At 49.3% G+C, this 15479-nt stretch overlaps 1 protein-coding gene across 1 annotated transcript; it reads left to right on the top strand.

Annotated features, from left to right (window-relative positions):
• The first annotated feature begins 12570 nt into the window (after window positions 1-12570).
• Window positions 12571-14977, top strand: RTN4R (reticulon 4 receptor). The gene is made up of 2 exons (XM_010563353.1): window positions 12571-12604; window positions 12953-14977. The coding sequence occupies exons 1-2, from the start codon at window positions 12571-12573 to the stop codon at window positions 14380-14382; spliced, it is 1464 nt and encodes a 487-aa protein (XP_010561655.1). The 3' UTR covers window positions 14383-14977.
• Window positions 14978-15479: the final 502 nt, after the last annotated feature.

The raw sequence follows: 15479 nt of genomic DNA, 5'->3' as shown, positions 1-15479 counted from the left end.
AAATGGAAAAAAAGTTCACTTAGTATCATGAAATATTAATAGCCACTTAGTATTAGGGGAAATTAGTCCTGCTGCACTAAAACTGCTCTGCATGGAGTGCCTGAACTGCAGGGTGTGAAGTCTGTGTCCCCGTGGAGATTTGCAGGTCCTGGCTACAGGATGAAGATTGCCTTCAATAAGCTTCATGGTTTGATTCTTTTAATTAAGTAATATGCTTCAGGGGCTGAAGCAAAATGTGTTGCGACAACATCCCTTTCTCAGACAAGGCCGGCAGTGGGACAGCAGTGCCTGCCTCGCCCGCTGTGGAAGAGTAAAGAAAGGTTGTCGGTTTGACAGGGCAGTGGTGGAGTGACATAAATACCTGGTCCTGGAGAAAAACAAGTCTCACGGAGTCAGTGCTAAGGAAATCTTTTATTTTCTCTGAAATGATCCTGAGTGCTTAAGCACCTTGCCTGTGGAGGCTGTGAAGCAGCATCTCTGGAGAGGGATGCCCAGCTGAGGTGAGACACCATCCGTCAGGAGTGGTTTATGGAGAGTGACGGTAATCCAGCCGTGGATGGATGTGCAAGGCTCTTCCTAAGGACTGTGCATGGGAGCGCTGTGAGAATTGGCTGACAAGGTCCCAGTACTAATTCCTTATAAATATCAGAAAACCAGGGGAGTCCCAGAGGCAGGGAAGGCCGGTGCCCACCACTAGTTTAAAGCAGCAAGTGGGAAAGCACAGGCGGTAAGGAGAGGCTCTTCGGTTCGATCTGAGTGCTGCGGGAGAAAGCAGAAATGTTAATGTAGCTAAAGATCAAAGACATAGAAATACCGTTAATTTCCAGGTTTGATTTCTGGTAGATTTTCCAGAAAGTATTCTTAAACCCAGTCGAGTTCTTAATTTTTTCTTATATTGTTTTTAAAGATATTGCTGTCACTATTTTTTATTAATCATATTGCCACAATGCCAACAAGCCCCAGGCATGGACTAATGTCGTTGCGTATTAGATGTGGACAAAGAAAAAACCAGTCTCTGCTCATGTATCTGGATTTTCATAATATATTTAGACTTATGTCAGGCACTTGTCTTACTTGGTCAAAAATATATTCTCTGTTGGATCAATGGACAGTTATTAAATGCATTAAGAAACAGGCAGCTAAAAGCTCTCAAAATGCGATTGTTGTCGGAGGATCATTGCCGAACAAACTGCTTGCACGGTAGCTTTGCAGGATTCATCTTTCACCTCGGTATATTTCACTATTTTCATGAATGATCCGGAAAATATATATAAATTAGTTGCCCGTAAAGTTTGCAGCTGACTCAAATTTTGCCATGATAAATAATGATGAAGGCAAGTCTCTAATGCAGAGCAATTGCAATTGCTTGGTAGACTGGCAACAGTGAAACAACGTGAATTTTAATACAGCTAAATGCTTGGTCATCCATCTCGGAGCGCAGAATGTAGGCCACTCCGTCAGGCTGGGAGTCTGCCTGCTCGAGGGCAGCGACTCTAAAATTGATTTAAGGGCCATATTGGATAACAGGTGATTATGAACATTTAATGCCCTGTAGTGGTGAAATGGATGAACATGATCTCTGGATAAAGAGGGGAAGCCGAAGTCTGAACAGAGAGTTTTTATCCACCTTGATTAAAAAGCAGGCAGCTGCTGTAATCTACTGTAGCTGTAATGAGACCCAAAGGCTGGACGTTGAACGGAGGGCTTTCGGCATGGGAATCCGGTGCAAATTCCCGGTGGTATACGCTGGGCTCTCTGAACTCGGGGTGGATACCTGTTGTAGGAGATGTGGGTAGCTCAGCCGGGCACTAGGCACTGCTGCCTTCAGCGAGGCTCGAGCCTTGCCTCGGCTGCAGGCTGGGATCCTTTCCCCATCGCTCGCTTCCCGATTTCCACACAAACAGAAAGGTGTATCATTAGCGTCCTATTGTACTCTTGTTTAGCTTGGCTTCATAGAACCTGCGCATCTCAGAGAAATATGTTTATAGAGTTGTGGGTGTTGTGTTTCTTATCTGGCGAGAGTGGATGAGAGAGCTGCAGAAGGGCAGGCAAGCATGTCTAATGCTGAAACAGCGAAGGAGACAAAGCCGACACCCGATAAAGACAGCGGCGGTTGAATTTGCACACTTATTAAAAATCAGTCCCAGCTTTTATCTGGGAAAGCAAGAATGAGCCCTGTGAACGTAGCGGGGTGCATGCCAGGGAGCTGGGAGGGATGCCAGGAGAGACGGGGGACGGAGGCAGAGGGGGAGCACGGCCAGGCTGGGCTCCGGTCCCACCGCCTGGGTGGAGGGGCCAGGCGTCCAGGGGAATGCTGAGAAATGCCCTTGTCTGCACCACAGAGCTCGCTGTAAGGCAGCTCTGGGGTAGAGCCCTTACATCTCATTGCATGGCTCTGCTACTCCACTCTGCACAGCTCACGGGGCGGGGGGAGAGCTCTGGTCATCCAGGCTCGGCAAGGAGAGCATCAGGTTGTGAGCAGGGTAGAGAAATACGAACTTCAGTCACCTGTGGCTGCTCTCATGTTTTCAGTCCTAGCTGTTCTTTGAAAAAGTGGTTGCGTCTAAAGCGGAAATTAAAATGCTCTCCCTCTCCCTGTCCCGTTGTGTTGCCTGGGGCATTGGCTCCCGAGCTGTTTCTTTAGCTGCAAGGGTTGTCCACGTCCACGCAGACGACCAAACCGAGGTCATGGGAAATTTCTGGAGCAACTTTTCCTTCCAGGCTCTTTCCTAGACCTCACTCCTCCACTCCACTTTATCTGCAGATGCTGGGTCTGTAAGCAAAAGCAGAGCGAAGTGCCGTTTTAGAGGAAAACCGAGAAAAATGCTGCCTAGTGCAATGGGGCAGTTCCAGTGCTGAAGATGTGGGGGTAGGGTTTGCCGCTGCCAGGTGGGGTGCAGTCCCAGATGGCTGGGGGGGAGCAGGTGTAAATGCCATCTGGAGCTTTACCTCTCCTTTCTGTGAGTCACTCGCACACAGTGCCTTCACCAGTGCCAGGTTCGGATACGCAGGAAACTCTGCTTCTTAGTAATAATGTTTTGAAGCATTCCTGAGACGCTCTGGGCTCCATGGGAGATCTAAGTCATCTCAGGAAGCAGAGTTTACTTCCTTTGGACACCCGTTTGTCCCTGATTTTTTACAAATATGGCACAGATAATACTAACTTCTGTAGGAGGTAGTTGTGATTCACAATGCATATTTTCTCACTTCATTCTTCACAGTATGAGGATTGAATGGTGGCTATATCATAGATGATCCTGTTCATGCAATGTGCTGGATGCATCCCATCTGGATAAGATGGAAATGAGGATCGTGACCACTTATGATGCCCTCACCCGCTGTGCTGGGGACCGATCACAGCTTGTTTTGGTCTGCTTTCTTAGGCAAGCTGGGATCTGCTAGGATTTTTACTGGGCTGGGTCTGGATTTCAGTCATATGAAGCTTTGCAGAAGGCAGTGTGGCAGGGATAGCTATGATAATACCGTGGCCGTTGATGCCCGTGACTTGGAAAAGAACGCAGGGGTGACATTTCTCCCAGGTTGTCAGGAAGGAGCCCATTTACTTACTCTTTGGCTCACTGGGCTCAGTCTGGCCAAGCTCAGCTCTGCAGTCAGGGCACCACTGCAGCTCTGTGTAGTGGATTAGGATCATAGCAGTTATCCAGAGTGGTGGTCCAAGATGAGTTCATGACAGGTAGATTTGGAGAGTTCAGCTTGTACCTGCAGGCTCTCACGGCTGTCTGTCTGTCTTTGTTCTGCTGGCTCTCCTGCAGCAAGCCCACAGCCTTCCTGCCCGTCCTCTTCCATTTGCCTCCTTCATGCTCATTTTTCCCACAGTGCCCCAAATGCTTCTTCCAGGCTATGTGCTTTCACCTTCCCTTTGGGCAGCGGGCATTTTCTGCCCAGACCTCTTACCTCTCGTCTGACTTCCACATCAGATATTTGCCTTGGACTTCTGCCTTTGTCACGGACTGTCCCCTGCATTGGATGCCTGCATGAGATTTTTACTTCTCCTCGAGCTATTGCCGTTGTATTTGGTAACTGGCACGGTATCATGTCAAATTCACCTGCTCGGAGCCAGATCCCTACAAATCCCATCTGCTCTACTGAGTACAAAGGCTGATGCTGAGATTGGCCTGGGGGAAGCCGTGGTGCAGGGACCTTGGTGGTGTCACACTGGTGGAGGGGACACTAGAGAGGGCCAGGAGCAAGGCAATGCCAAGACTTTGCATTATGTCTTTAGGAGAGCTGAACACGGCCGTGGTTATTCCAGTGTTAAGCTGCCATACATGATCACATCCTGAAAGGGGACACACTTCTGCATACACTGGGGAAACCAGAGGAAGAAAAAGGGAATACTGGGAGAGTTTGGATGGGCCAGTAGCAGCTGGGACCTACACTATCTGCACGGGAAGGACCAGGGTTGAATGGTGTCAGGCCCAGGACTGAATGGTATAAACCCACATAGGAGGCCTTTTCTACAGGAATTCTCCATGTTTTTACTTTAAAGTCATAAGCTTTTCCCTTTAAAAGGTCATAAGCTTTTCCCTTCCAGATATGCGATAGATAGTTGGAAACAGGACAGATGGAAAACATGCAGATTTATTACATCTTACATGAGAACAGTGGAAAATTCTGCCTCTGCTGATAGAATTGGCAGAGACTCAGTCCCACCAGGTGAGATGGCAGAGCACAGAGCTGGCAAGTGCACTCGTTGAAGCATGGCCTAGGATATCCATAGGGTTTTCCTATGCCTATCCATAGGAAACAGTGATAACTAGGTCAGCTTTTTAATGCCTGAGAGAATAACCTCATCTCAAAGATGCCAGCAAAGTTTATTCCTCTTTTTATGTAAACCATTTTAAGGAGCATCTTTAACCTGTGTTGATAGGTAGGGATTACCAAGTCCTTATTTCTGTGAACTACTGCTGCAGCTGGCTGCTGGATCAGGAGGATGTCACTGCTTACAGCCAGCTTACATTTTAAGATTTGGGCACAACTGTGAACTATGATAATATTTCTGCTTGAAGGAAAGTGGATATTTGGGCACATGATTTGTTGCAGCAAGGGGTTTCACGGTAAAATTCATAACCACAGACTAGATGGCAGATGCAATTCAGCATTTATAAATACAAAGTAATGTACACTGGCAAACAGCCCAGACCCTTACCTAAACAAACACAATGATGGGCTCTAAATGAGCTATTGCCACTCAGCAAAGTGATCTTGGGGACTTTGTGGAGGGCTCTCTGCAAAGCTCAGCTTGATGCTGAACGATGGCAGGCAAAGTGCAGGAGCTGTAAGGGACAGAGCAGGACAGCTAAACCTCTGCGTAAGTCCATGCTGCAGTTGCATCCCAAGTATCGTCCTCCCACCCCTACAGTGAAGAGGACCTGGAAAAGATGCAGAGAAGTACAGCAAAAATGTCTGGACCAGCATTCATACAATGACCTAGGGCTTGGAGAAAACCTGAGAGACTGGAAGGAAGGTTTCATAGTCTGTTGAGGAGACAGGGAAATTCTGCCTCAGGCAGGCCCTGGGACACTGTTTGCACGGGGCTTGGAGAAGATGCCAGGGCAGTGCTCACACCATTTAGTATTGCCTTTCCGTCCGCATCTGCTCCTGACCACTGTGTCAGACCAGCCCAAATGGGCTCTTGTCTGACTCTGTGCAGCTCTTCTCACGTTCTTGTATTACACCGAGGGCTTTTCTCGTTCTCATTTCGTGGCCTCACAGGGCATTACTAGGTTATAGTAATTTATATTAGTGTTATTGTTATACAGGGACCTAATGACTCCTGTATTTAAATCCCTTGATATTTTCCCCTCTGAAGGTTTCTGGTGACCTTTTCTTTGAGACTCTTTCACACCTCCGTGGCTTGCAGCAAGCCTTTGAAATTCAGCAGGAGGAAAACCCTCTGGCTAGAGAAGAGACTGGTTGGTGGGGTTTTTTTTTGCTCCTCATCAAATTCTTATTCAAATTGGATGAAATATAGTTAACTATCACCTTTTCCTTTCTCTCCCTGATGTTGCTGAGGGAAATGCTGGCAAACCACCAAAAGTATAACCCTGCCCAAGTGTTGTTAGGCTAAACTGACGCTGCTGCCAAAATGCTGGGAGCGCTGGAGAGCCCCTGGCAGGGACGGGGAGCACCGCCGTCCGGGAGCTGCTTGGGCACACACCTCCGAACGGATGGAGCTGCCCTGGTTAAGGTTTGTGCTGCACTCAGCTCACGTAATGAGTCGTGTAGCTCAGCCCTAAGCAGTGCTGAAGAATCAGCATTCAAACCCCTCTGGAGATTTGTGAGGATGGATTCTAAGAATTGCACATGATATAACTCGCTTTTACCTTCTTCCCTTAAAAATATCCCTGCAATATTAAGTCCAAAAATCACATTAAGGGAGTATGATTTAGGTGGAAAAGATGAACACCTAGAAGTTAGGAAATGGCACATCTATTGCCTCCATCCCCTGCCTGGATGCATTATGGAAATGACCTTTCATTTCTGACCACGCATGGTATTTTTTCTGCTGAAATCCTGTCTTGTTCAGGGTAGAGGCTGGATATACCAAAGAGCAGGACTGAGGCTGTACTGCCAAAGGGAATGAAGAGCACTACAGTCCCAAAGGCTAATGGATCTGGACGCAGTCCCAGGGCATGTGGGATCAGAGACTGTACCTATAGAAGTTAGGGCTGGCGTTCAGGTGCCTAAACATTGCTGCCTGCTGCCATTTATATCAGACCCAGCTCCAGCGGCTGGAAGAGCACAGGACTACTAGAGGAGCTGCGTCAAATCTGCCAGCAGGCGTGTTGGCATCTCAGGCCCTCAAGGGTGTCTAAAAGGTAATTAGCCGCCTATTTTTAGGCAGCTGGGTTTCGGCACTGGAACAGGGCGTAGGTGTTTTGGTGTGAGCTGGGGCTCTGAGCTCCGGCAGTGGCCCACGGAGATGGAGCTGACCCAGTCAGCCGAGCCTGGAGGGCAATTCAGCGCCCCAGAGCAGACACGGAGCTGCGTTCCCCATGTCCCCACTGACCGTTCACCCCGAGAGGGGTGCCTGACACCCCCGCATCCCCACGGAGCTGCAGATACGCCACAGGACTTGCAACAGCCCCAGAATTTTCTGCTGCAGCTGGCTGCCAGGCAGCTGCCTGAGGATGCTTGCAGGGCAGCGGGCACCTGTGTGCTGAGACCTGGTCTGTTCGTACCTGCTCCAGGTCCTCAGTTCCCCAGGGCTGGGACACCGGTTGCTTCTCCCAGGTGCTTGTGTGGTGGCAAAGCATCGCTCCTCTCCTTCTCACTCTAAAGCCGCTCCAGCTGCACCGTCACGAACCAGCCTACCTCTCCGAAGCGGAGGGAGGAGGCAAAAGGGAGGGAAACTCCAGCCTGGGGTGAGACTAGTCCAAACCAATTCTCCTTCCTCATAAACCTCTCAATTCTCCTTTGACTTGAAATGCGTAAAAGTGCTGCCCTCTTCCTTTTGGCACACACACACTCACATGCATAGACCCCACCTTTGGCCACAGGACAAAGCAGGAGACGCTGAAGCTGCTTTGCAGAGTGTCTTTCAAAGCGATGTGCTGAATTTCAAACAATATCTGTTCAGAACAGGGAATTAAGCAGCTATAGTGTCTCCGTACTATAAACAAAGGCAAAATGCTGTGTGCATCAGCAAAAGGCTTTGTATTGTAAAGTACTCCCTTTATGTCCAACCAGGAGAGAATTCAAATGATTATTGACCCTCCACTGTAGGAAAGCCGCATTATAATATCTCCAAATCAATAGAGACAAGTGCAGAGCGGCAGAGAAAGGCCACGGCTCTGCAAACTGCAGAAAATTGCATTTTGCTTTGGCCTCTTAAAAAGTTTGCAAAGCATCTATTAGAGGCCCCCGGAGCCTTTTCTTTCTAATTGCCATGTTTGACAACGCGATCGCACAGGGGACTAGCGGAAAGACAGATAATGGACCCACTTTAATTGCTTCCCAGTTCCATGAGTCATAACACTTCTGAGATGGCAAAGGGGAAGTGCGGCAGTTTGACTGAAGGAGGTTTCTGGCTTTTAAGAAAGCTCTGGAGGAACAAATGCTAAACTCAAAGCCAACGTCTTGGAGGGACTGAAGGTTCCAGGTACTGGATTTTCTTTCATCTTTTGCTTTTGACTGGAACTATCCAGTTAAGTTTTAATCATATTCTGGAAGGGGTAGGAGTGGCTTCTTGTCTAAGAGATGAGGGAATGGATGTCACACCAAGACCCTTTTTCTCAGGGATGGGCACTAAGGTTGAGTCCTGAAGGTGGAAGAGTCCAGCAGGTGGTTGAGGGTCCGGTGTCAGTCAGTCGGCAGTGGTGGGAGCACACTGTGTACGCAGAACTCCGGTTGGATTTATCTGGGAGGTCAAGGGAAGGATGCTGTAGTTCCCCGCTGGGAGCTGGGCTTGGCATGTATTTCTGGGAACAGGCACGCAGGGTACCTTCTGACCTCCCTTCTCCCTGTGGTACCAGTGAATTTCTCCTGTACTTCTGGCCTAAGGGCAGGGTGTGTGTTTCCTGGAAAAGGAAGGAGCCCAAAGCCAGAGCTGAACCCAGAGCTCCAAGAAAAGAAATGATGGCATTTGCCCATGCCAGCCAGGCTGCAGAGTAACTGGGCTCTTTCTGCCCAGGTCCTCTGGATTCTCGTCATCTGCCCCGAACTAGGGCTTTGACCTTTCTGCTCAGGGCAGCACCCACTGGGACCCCTCAGCATCATGGATACTTGGTGCCTCCCAAGAGGAGCAGAAGGCCACGATACTCACACTATTCCTGGCAAGTTCCAAGCTGTGTCTGTGTGACCTTTGCCTGGCCAGCCCCTGAAGGTCTTCATCCTTCCCCTCTGCTTTGTGCCAAGGGAAACAAGCTGCAGCGTGGCGTACAGGACAGTGTACAGGCTCTGGGCACGGCCAGGATGTATCCCAGCCTCTCTGTTTTGCCTGGGTGCTGCCTTGCCCTCAGCTGGACAAGTCCTGGGACATGGTGGTTGCAAAGGAGGAGGTCATCGGAAAGGGGGAGGAACAAGGGGAGGTGGGGAGGAGAACAGAAGAAGGTGGAGCGCCTGGTGTTGTGCCGGGGTGCCCAGCTGATGGGCACTGGGGTGCCCAGTTGCTGCACACACCTCTGCAGTACAGTCCCCGGATCAGTGCTCCAGCTCCTTCCCCTGCGTTATGGCCCCAGCTCTGTGCTAGAGCACGAGGCTCAGTGAGGTGATGCTCCACGCCATGCCGCGGTGCTTGGTTCAGCGTAAAGGGACTTGGGTCTGTGCTTTGAGTCATGACATCGGGCCCTGAAACAGGTCCCTGTTTCCAGCTGATGGGCTCCAGCCCCCGGGGCACAGGGCAGTGATACTGTTGGTCTGTCTTGATCTTGCAGGGCTTGGCCTAGAGTAAGAGATTACCTGAAAATATGAGGGTATATTCCGGGCAGACAGGAACAAGCTCTGCTGTGCTTCAGACCATCCTAAAACTGTGCATTTGTGTTAACGTGCCTTGATGCCAGGTCTTGGCTACCTTCCTGTCCCAGGGCCCTGCCTTGTGCTCATCCCTGTCCTAAAGTGGTCACTTGGCACCTGGTCAGAAAAAAGCAAGGTAATATTTGCCTGGACTCGGACAGATGAAACTATCCTGGCGCAGGGTCTGGCTGGTTCACGGCACTTGGTGGCCACTGTGGTCTGGGACACACCGAGCACAAGGCGCAGTTACTGGTTGAACACCAGTGGTGGAGAAGCTCCTTGGAGGAGCAGGGGAAGTCCAAGGCACGGTCCCTCCGGTCTCTGCCACGGCACACCCCAGTCTGGCCCGGGAAGAGAGGGGCACCTTGGCTTCCCAAGGCTGTCTGCGGACGGCACCCACTCCTGCCCTCGCTTCAGGCCCTGCGCCGGCCAGGGAGCCTCTGACGACTGCTGGGTGCTGAGCTTGTCATGGGTCGGTCAGGACGTGGCTGAGCTGCGCGGCGGGAAACTAACTGGAAAAAGGCTTCGGGGGATGATTGACAGTAACTGTCTCCGGTGGAAGGAGCTAATCCGAGCAGCTCATGAACACCAGGTCCCTAATTAAAGCACACAGGCTAGCCCTGCCTGTAATTAATTTCCCTATGCTGCTCCACTGGCAGCCGGCTATCAGTGCCACTGACTCACAGCTCCCGGCAGCCTCAGAGGCATCGGCAGCAGGAGAAGAAAAGCCGTGGTTCAGAGGGGAGCAGGATTTGCCCCTTCCCTTCTGCTCCTCTCTGCTGGGGAGAAGCTGTAGCGTGCTCCCAGCCTTGCGCGCACCCAAAAGCTGGGACGGGACCTTGGCCGGCCCCAGCAGCTCTCTCCGTAGGAAAGGGCTGGTGGTCCACGCTCAATGCACGAGTGATCCAGAGGGTGCAGAAGCATGGCTGTCAGGAGGGGGTGGCACAGGGCAGGGTGGCATTCATATGCGTGGCTTGTTCTCTGCTGGCTGCTTCATGTTCTCTCTTTCTCTCCCCATGTATACATATATTTATTATGCACTTGGCTCCCCTGGCTGGAGCTTGAACAGGAGTGTTGTCATTGTGATTCCTCTCCCATAGGAATGGATCTTTGCATTCACTCTGCTGTGAGCGTGTCACATATTTATAAGGCATGTGGGATGCATCTGGGTTGTGGCTGGATTTTCCCTGAGTAGGCTGTAGCCCCTGCAGTACTGCCAAGGCGGAGAGGAGCAGCTGGGAAGAGCCGTGGAGCCTGCAGCGGTGTCTGCAGCCCGAGCGCTGGTTTGCTGCAGCGGGTGGGTGGTATTGAGTGGAGAGGTGAATCCTGTTGCTCCAGAGCCACCCCGGGCCCCCATCATCTGAATCGCAAAACTAAAGAAAGAGGCTCCAGAAAGTCCTATTTCTCTGGCTACAGGTTTTCATTATCACCTGGTGAGGAATTGTGCTGGTCAGAGAGTTGCCAGCCTTTGTTTTAATTTCCCAGGAGGCTCCTCTTGGTGTGACATGTCTCCAGCAAGGGATTTCTCTTGTCTCGTGTTACTTTGCTCCATACAATGGGACGTGATATGTCAAAACATGACAAGCCAGCCAGAATGTGTCATAATACTGCACTCAACACACTGCCTTCCAGGGATGCTCAGCAGCTAATAATATCAGGCTCAAATTATCTCTGCATGCTGAGCTTTTATTTTTTCTCCCATGTGGACTCTGATATATAGGAGTCTCCCGCCTATATTGGACTGTTGGATCACCACAGATTTATTACCTGCACATGGTGAATTATTTTGACTAGACTGAAACTCAGGCCTGGGATCCCAGCCTGTTATTGCAGAAAAGCAACTTTCCCACCTTGGCTTCTCCGATAACATTTGTTATTGCTTCAGTAAACAGTTTGGTGAGATTTCTGTATGATTTAATCCTTTATTGTTGGGGTTTGAAGTTGCTACTTCGATGCAAAGATGATGTGATTTCATTAGCAACATGATTGCCTTTCAGCCTTTTCTGTGAGATGCAGCCGCTGTCTCCAGGATTTGGCCCTATGGGAGCCAGCACGCCGCACGTGTGGCTGGATGCGACCGGGCGCTCTCCAGTCTCCCCAGTTTATCCCATTCTGCATCGTTGTCCTTTTCTGCCTGACTTTTTGAACTCTGCTATTTTACCTTAAGGTGTAATGAGGCATCAACATGCCTGAACAATATTTGCAGTCTTTTAAGGAAGAAAAAACCTCCCACAACAGTGAAGAGGGAAAGCTGCTGTTGTCCCTGGGCTGGCGATCCCCAGCGATGGGGAGGAACGTGTCTTTTTGCCAGAGGTGCTGTGATGAGCTGGGAAGGAGACACACGTGTCCCTGCTCGCACGTGGTATTTCACAAACAGAGCCTCCCGCTGTTACAGTTGCTGCCCATTCATTTTAGCTCCCGTATGCGGTTTAGAGGAAGCAATCTAATTACTTGCTGCTAATTGCTGGGAAAACACTGCTGAAACTGCCTCTTTTCCCCACCTTCCCCACCATGGGTAGGGAACAGCAGGTATCTCTGCAGGTGTCTCAGCTGGAGGTTCACGCTAACCCTCCCTCCCAGGTCCACTTCCAGAAGATGCAGAGCCTCTGCCCATCCCTGCCTATCTGCCCTCTATGGAAAAATGTGCTGTTTTCTCCTCTTCCTTGGTGGCTGCACAGATTCAAAGGGAAAAAGGGGGAGAGAGGAAGGGAAGCAAGAATATGTGGTGTAAAGGTTTGACCGAGAGAAGGAAAGGATGCTCTTGGCCCTGAGACCTCTACAGGCAGGTCTGACCTGTAAGTTATTCTGGGAATCCCTCATAGTTATTTCCTACGGGAAGACCAAATCAGTCTGAAATTGTTCATGGAAAGTCACAAAAGCCACATCTCCGTCTTACATTTTGAGTGCAATCTGGGGACACCTGCTTGTTTTGGAGAGTTGTTCAATGATCCCAGAAAGCAAGGAGCTGGTGGCACTGCTGCAGTGGGACGCAGAGGTGCCTAGTACAGCCCCGTGGCTGCAGGCATCGGCCATGGCTGGGCAGATGCTTTCCCATAGGCTGAACTGTGCTAAATATGCCTGTGGCAGAGACAAATGGCCCCCCAGAAGACAGCCCCTTTGCTCAGAGGTAAGGTCTCTGGAACCGGGCTTATGTTAGATGTGCATTCAGGACCCATGATGCAAATACATGATGATGATCACTCTCACCACCAAAGTCAGAGGCCTCCCAAGTGTGAAAGGCTGAGGAGGTTCTCAGACTTTGTCACTGCAAGTGTATATTGATTTTAGCTATTGCGTTGAGTGGTAGAGCATTTTTAATTCTGCTTTTTAATTGTTTGGCTCCCCTGGCATATGTAGTTTGTGGTTAGTGGTAACGCACTTAGAAGGGTGATTTTCAGGCTCATCTATTAGTTGCAAAGAAAAGAGCTCTCCCATGACCCTGGCTAATTTGCATACTATTTTTGTTATCCTTTAGGAAGCAAACTGCTGATTTTGGTGCTTTGCTTGAACATCCAGTCAGAAGTGGAGTCTTGCCCCGGGGCGTGTGTATGCTACAGTGAACCGAAGATTACAATAAGTTGTCAGCAGCAAGGACTGACAGCAATCCCCACTGAGATACCCATCCAGAGCCAGCGCATCTTCTTGCACAACAACAAGATAACCCTTGTGAGGTCTACCAGCTTCACCTCCTGCCGCAACATGACGATTCTTTGGATCCACTCCAACAACATCAGCCTCATTGAGCCCGGAGCCTTCTATGGGCTCAACAAACTGGAGGAGTTGGATCTCAGCGACAACACGAACCTGAAATCCATCAACCCTGTCACTTTCCGGGGTCTTGTTCACCTCCACACCTTACACCTGGATCGCTGTGGGCTCCTGGAGCTCTCCACAGGGCTTTTTCGAGGGTTGTTCTCCTTGCAATATCTCTACCTTCAGGATAATAATCTACAGAACCTGCTGGATGACACCTTCATAGATCTCGCAAACCTCACCTACCTGTTTTTGCATGGTAACAAAATCAAGAGCTTGTCAGAGAACGTCTTTCGCGGGCTCATCAACCTCGACCGGCTGCTTCTGCACCAGAACAGAGTCAGCCTGGTCCACCGCCGGTCTTTTCATGACCTTGGGAAAGTGATGACCTTGTATCTGTTTAACAACAACCTGACCGTTCTCACGGGGGAGACTATGGCTCCCCTGGTGTCCCTCCAGTACCTGCGCTTGAATGGCAACCAGTGGATCTGTGACTGCCAGGCTAGGTCCCTCTGGAATTGGTTTAAGCAGTTTAAAGGATCGTCTTCGGAGCTGGAGTGCCACCTTCCCCCCCGCTTGGCAGGGAGAGACCTCAAAAGGCTGCAGAGCGCCGACTTGGAAGGGTGCGTCGACTCCTTCAACCAGATACGAACAAGCGTTTTTAGCACTAAGACCAGATCTGGTAAACTGCCAACCGGGGTCCCTCCTCTTGGTTCCCACGACGGCTCCCCGAAGTGCTGCCAGCCAGAAACAGATAAGTCTTTTATTTACGAAGCTAAAGGCAAGGCAGGTCCTTCTTCCCACAGCAGCCGGCCATCCTCCAACAACCCTCTCAAGGACAAGGAGAACATGTCCAAAACCAAGTACGTTGAGACGGACCCTTCCAAAAATGGCAGCAACAAGCAAATAAACGATTCCCCCTTTGGGACCTTCCCCAGCATTGTAGACCCTCCATTGACCAAGTTGAAACCAGAATTTCTAGAGCCTATTGAACCTTCCACAGTCCCAACCAAAAAGAGGCAGGGCTGCTCTAAAAAGAACAAATCAAAGGCCCAGTGCCGCCTCACCCAGCAAGGAAACAGCTCCACGTTACAGCTCAGCCTAAGCCTTTTGATCCCCCCCTTGGTGTGGAGCTTACTGTTATTCTGCTAAAATTAACTCTTTTCCTGGGTTGATGACACTTTAATACTAGACTTTTGCTGACCTCCATAAATGTTGCAAACAAAAGCAAAACTACCATCCACCCTGAGAAAGCTTTGTTACACAAAAGTTAACTGGATGCCTTTATAAAAAAACAAAAAACACAAAAGACAAACACCAAGATGTACATAATTTATTTGTCCTGAAACCTGTGAATTATACCTTTGGTCTTCGGAACTGCACTTGCCCACAAAGCAGCTTTTGCTACAGCAGATGGTAAAGGAAATACGGTTTATTTACAGGAAAAAAAAAAAAAAAGTGTAAGAAATGCTCTGAAAAGAATGTCTAAAATCTGTTTGTAACTTGACATCACACTGAACAGTATTGCAGGTTCCCATTTGCAGAGGTAATGAATTTGATGCTGTTTTAATCCTATGTTTATGAATATTGCAGTTTTTCCGTATTCATTCCATCACACCATGTTTACGGGCAGCATTTGTTAAAGAATGCTACCTTTTCCTTCACAAGATTGCAGTATATATAGATATGCATTTTATTTTACTTGTGTACAAGTATACAAAAAAAATATAAAATAAAGATTTCTTTTGCTAAATGGTTGTCATCTGCAAGGGGGTGAGGTATGCTAACCAGCTGAAAAGCTGAAAAATTAAAAGGATGTTGAGTAATCCGTGATCTGAAGGCAGGTTGGGCGTTTAACACGACAGTAATAAATAAGACATACTCCGCAGGGTTATGCAATCTTTAAGTGGTGCCAACAAAGGGTTTCCTTGCATGAAACATGCTCTGCTAATGCTCCTGTTTCCCTTCGAAGCTGTCCCATGAATTCACCCAACATCATTCATATTTCAGTATGCTCAGAACAGCAGGAAATATGAGCCCAGCACCTTGGAGCTGAGGACTCCAGGTTGCAGGTAGAGGAACATTAGTCAGCAATCCCAAGAAGTCAGGCAGGGCCATTTTTCTTCTGATATGCACAGATAACTAGACTCAGCTCTGTAATTAATGAACCAGAAAGCCGTTTCAGAGTGGAGCTTGGATTTATGGAATAGGGTGTATCTGTCTCCCCAGACATGCAGCTCCTGGCCTTG

Source organism: Haliaeetus leucocephalus, unplaced genomic scaffold (genome assembly GCF_000737465.1).
Source record: "Haliaeetus leucocephalus isolate CR32 unplaced genomic scaffold, Haliaeetus_leucocephalus-4.0 Scaffold165, whole genome shotgun sequence".
Classification (NCBI taxonomy): Eukaryota; Metazoa; Chordata; class Aves; order Accipitriformes; family Accipitridae; genus Haliaeetus; species Haliaeetus leucocephalus.
This window is presented reverse-complemented; position numbering and strand designations above follow the sequence as displayed.

Bases quoted from the DNA above. Each gene is read 5' to 3' on its own strand.
- RTN4R (XM_010563353.1), top strand. From the start codon at position 12,571: ATGGCCCCCCAGAAGACAGCCCCTTTGCTCAGAG. The intron at 12,605-12,952 runs GTAAGGTCTCTG...GTTATCCTTTAG, and splicing joins GACAGCCCCTTTGCTCAGAG to GAAGCAAACTGCTGATTTTG.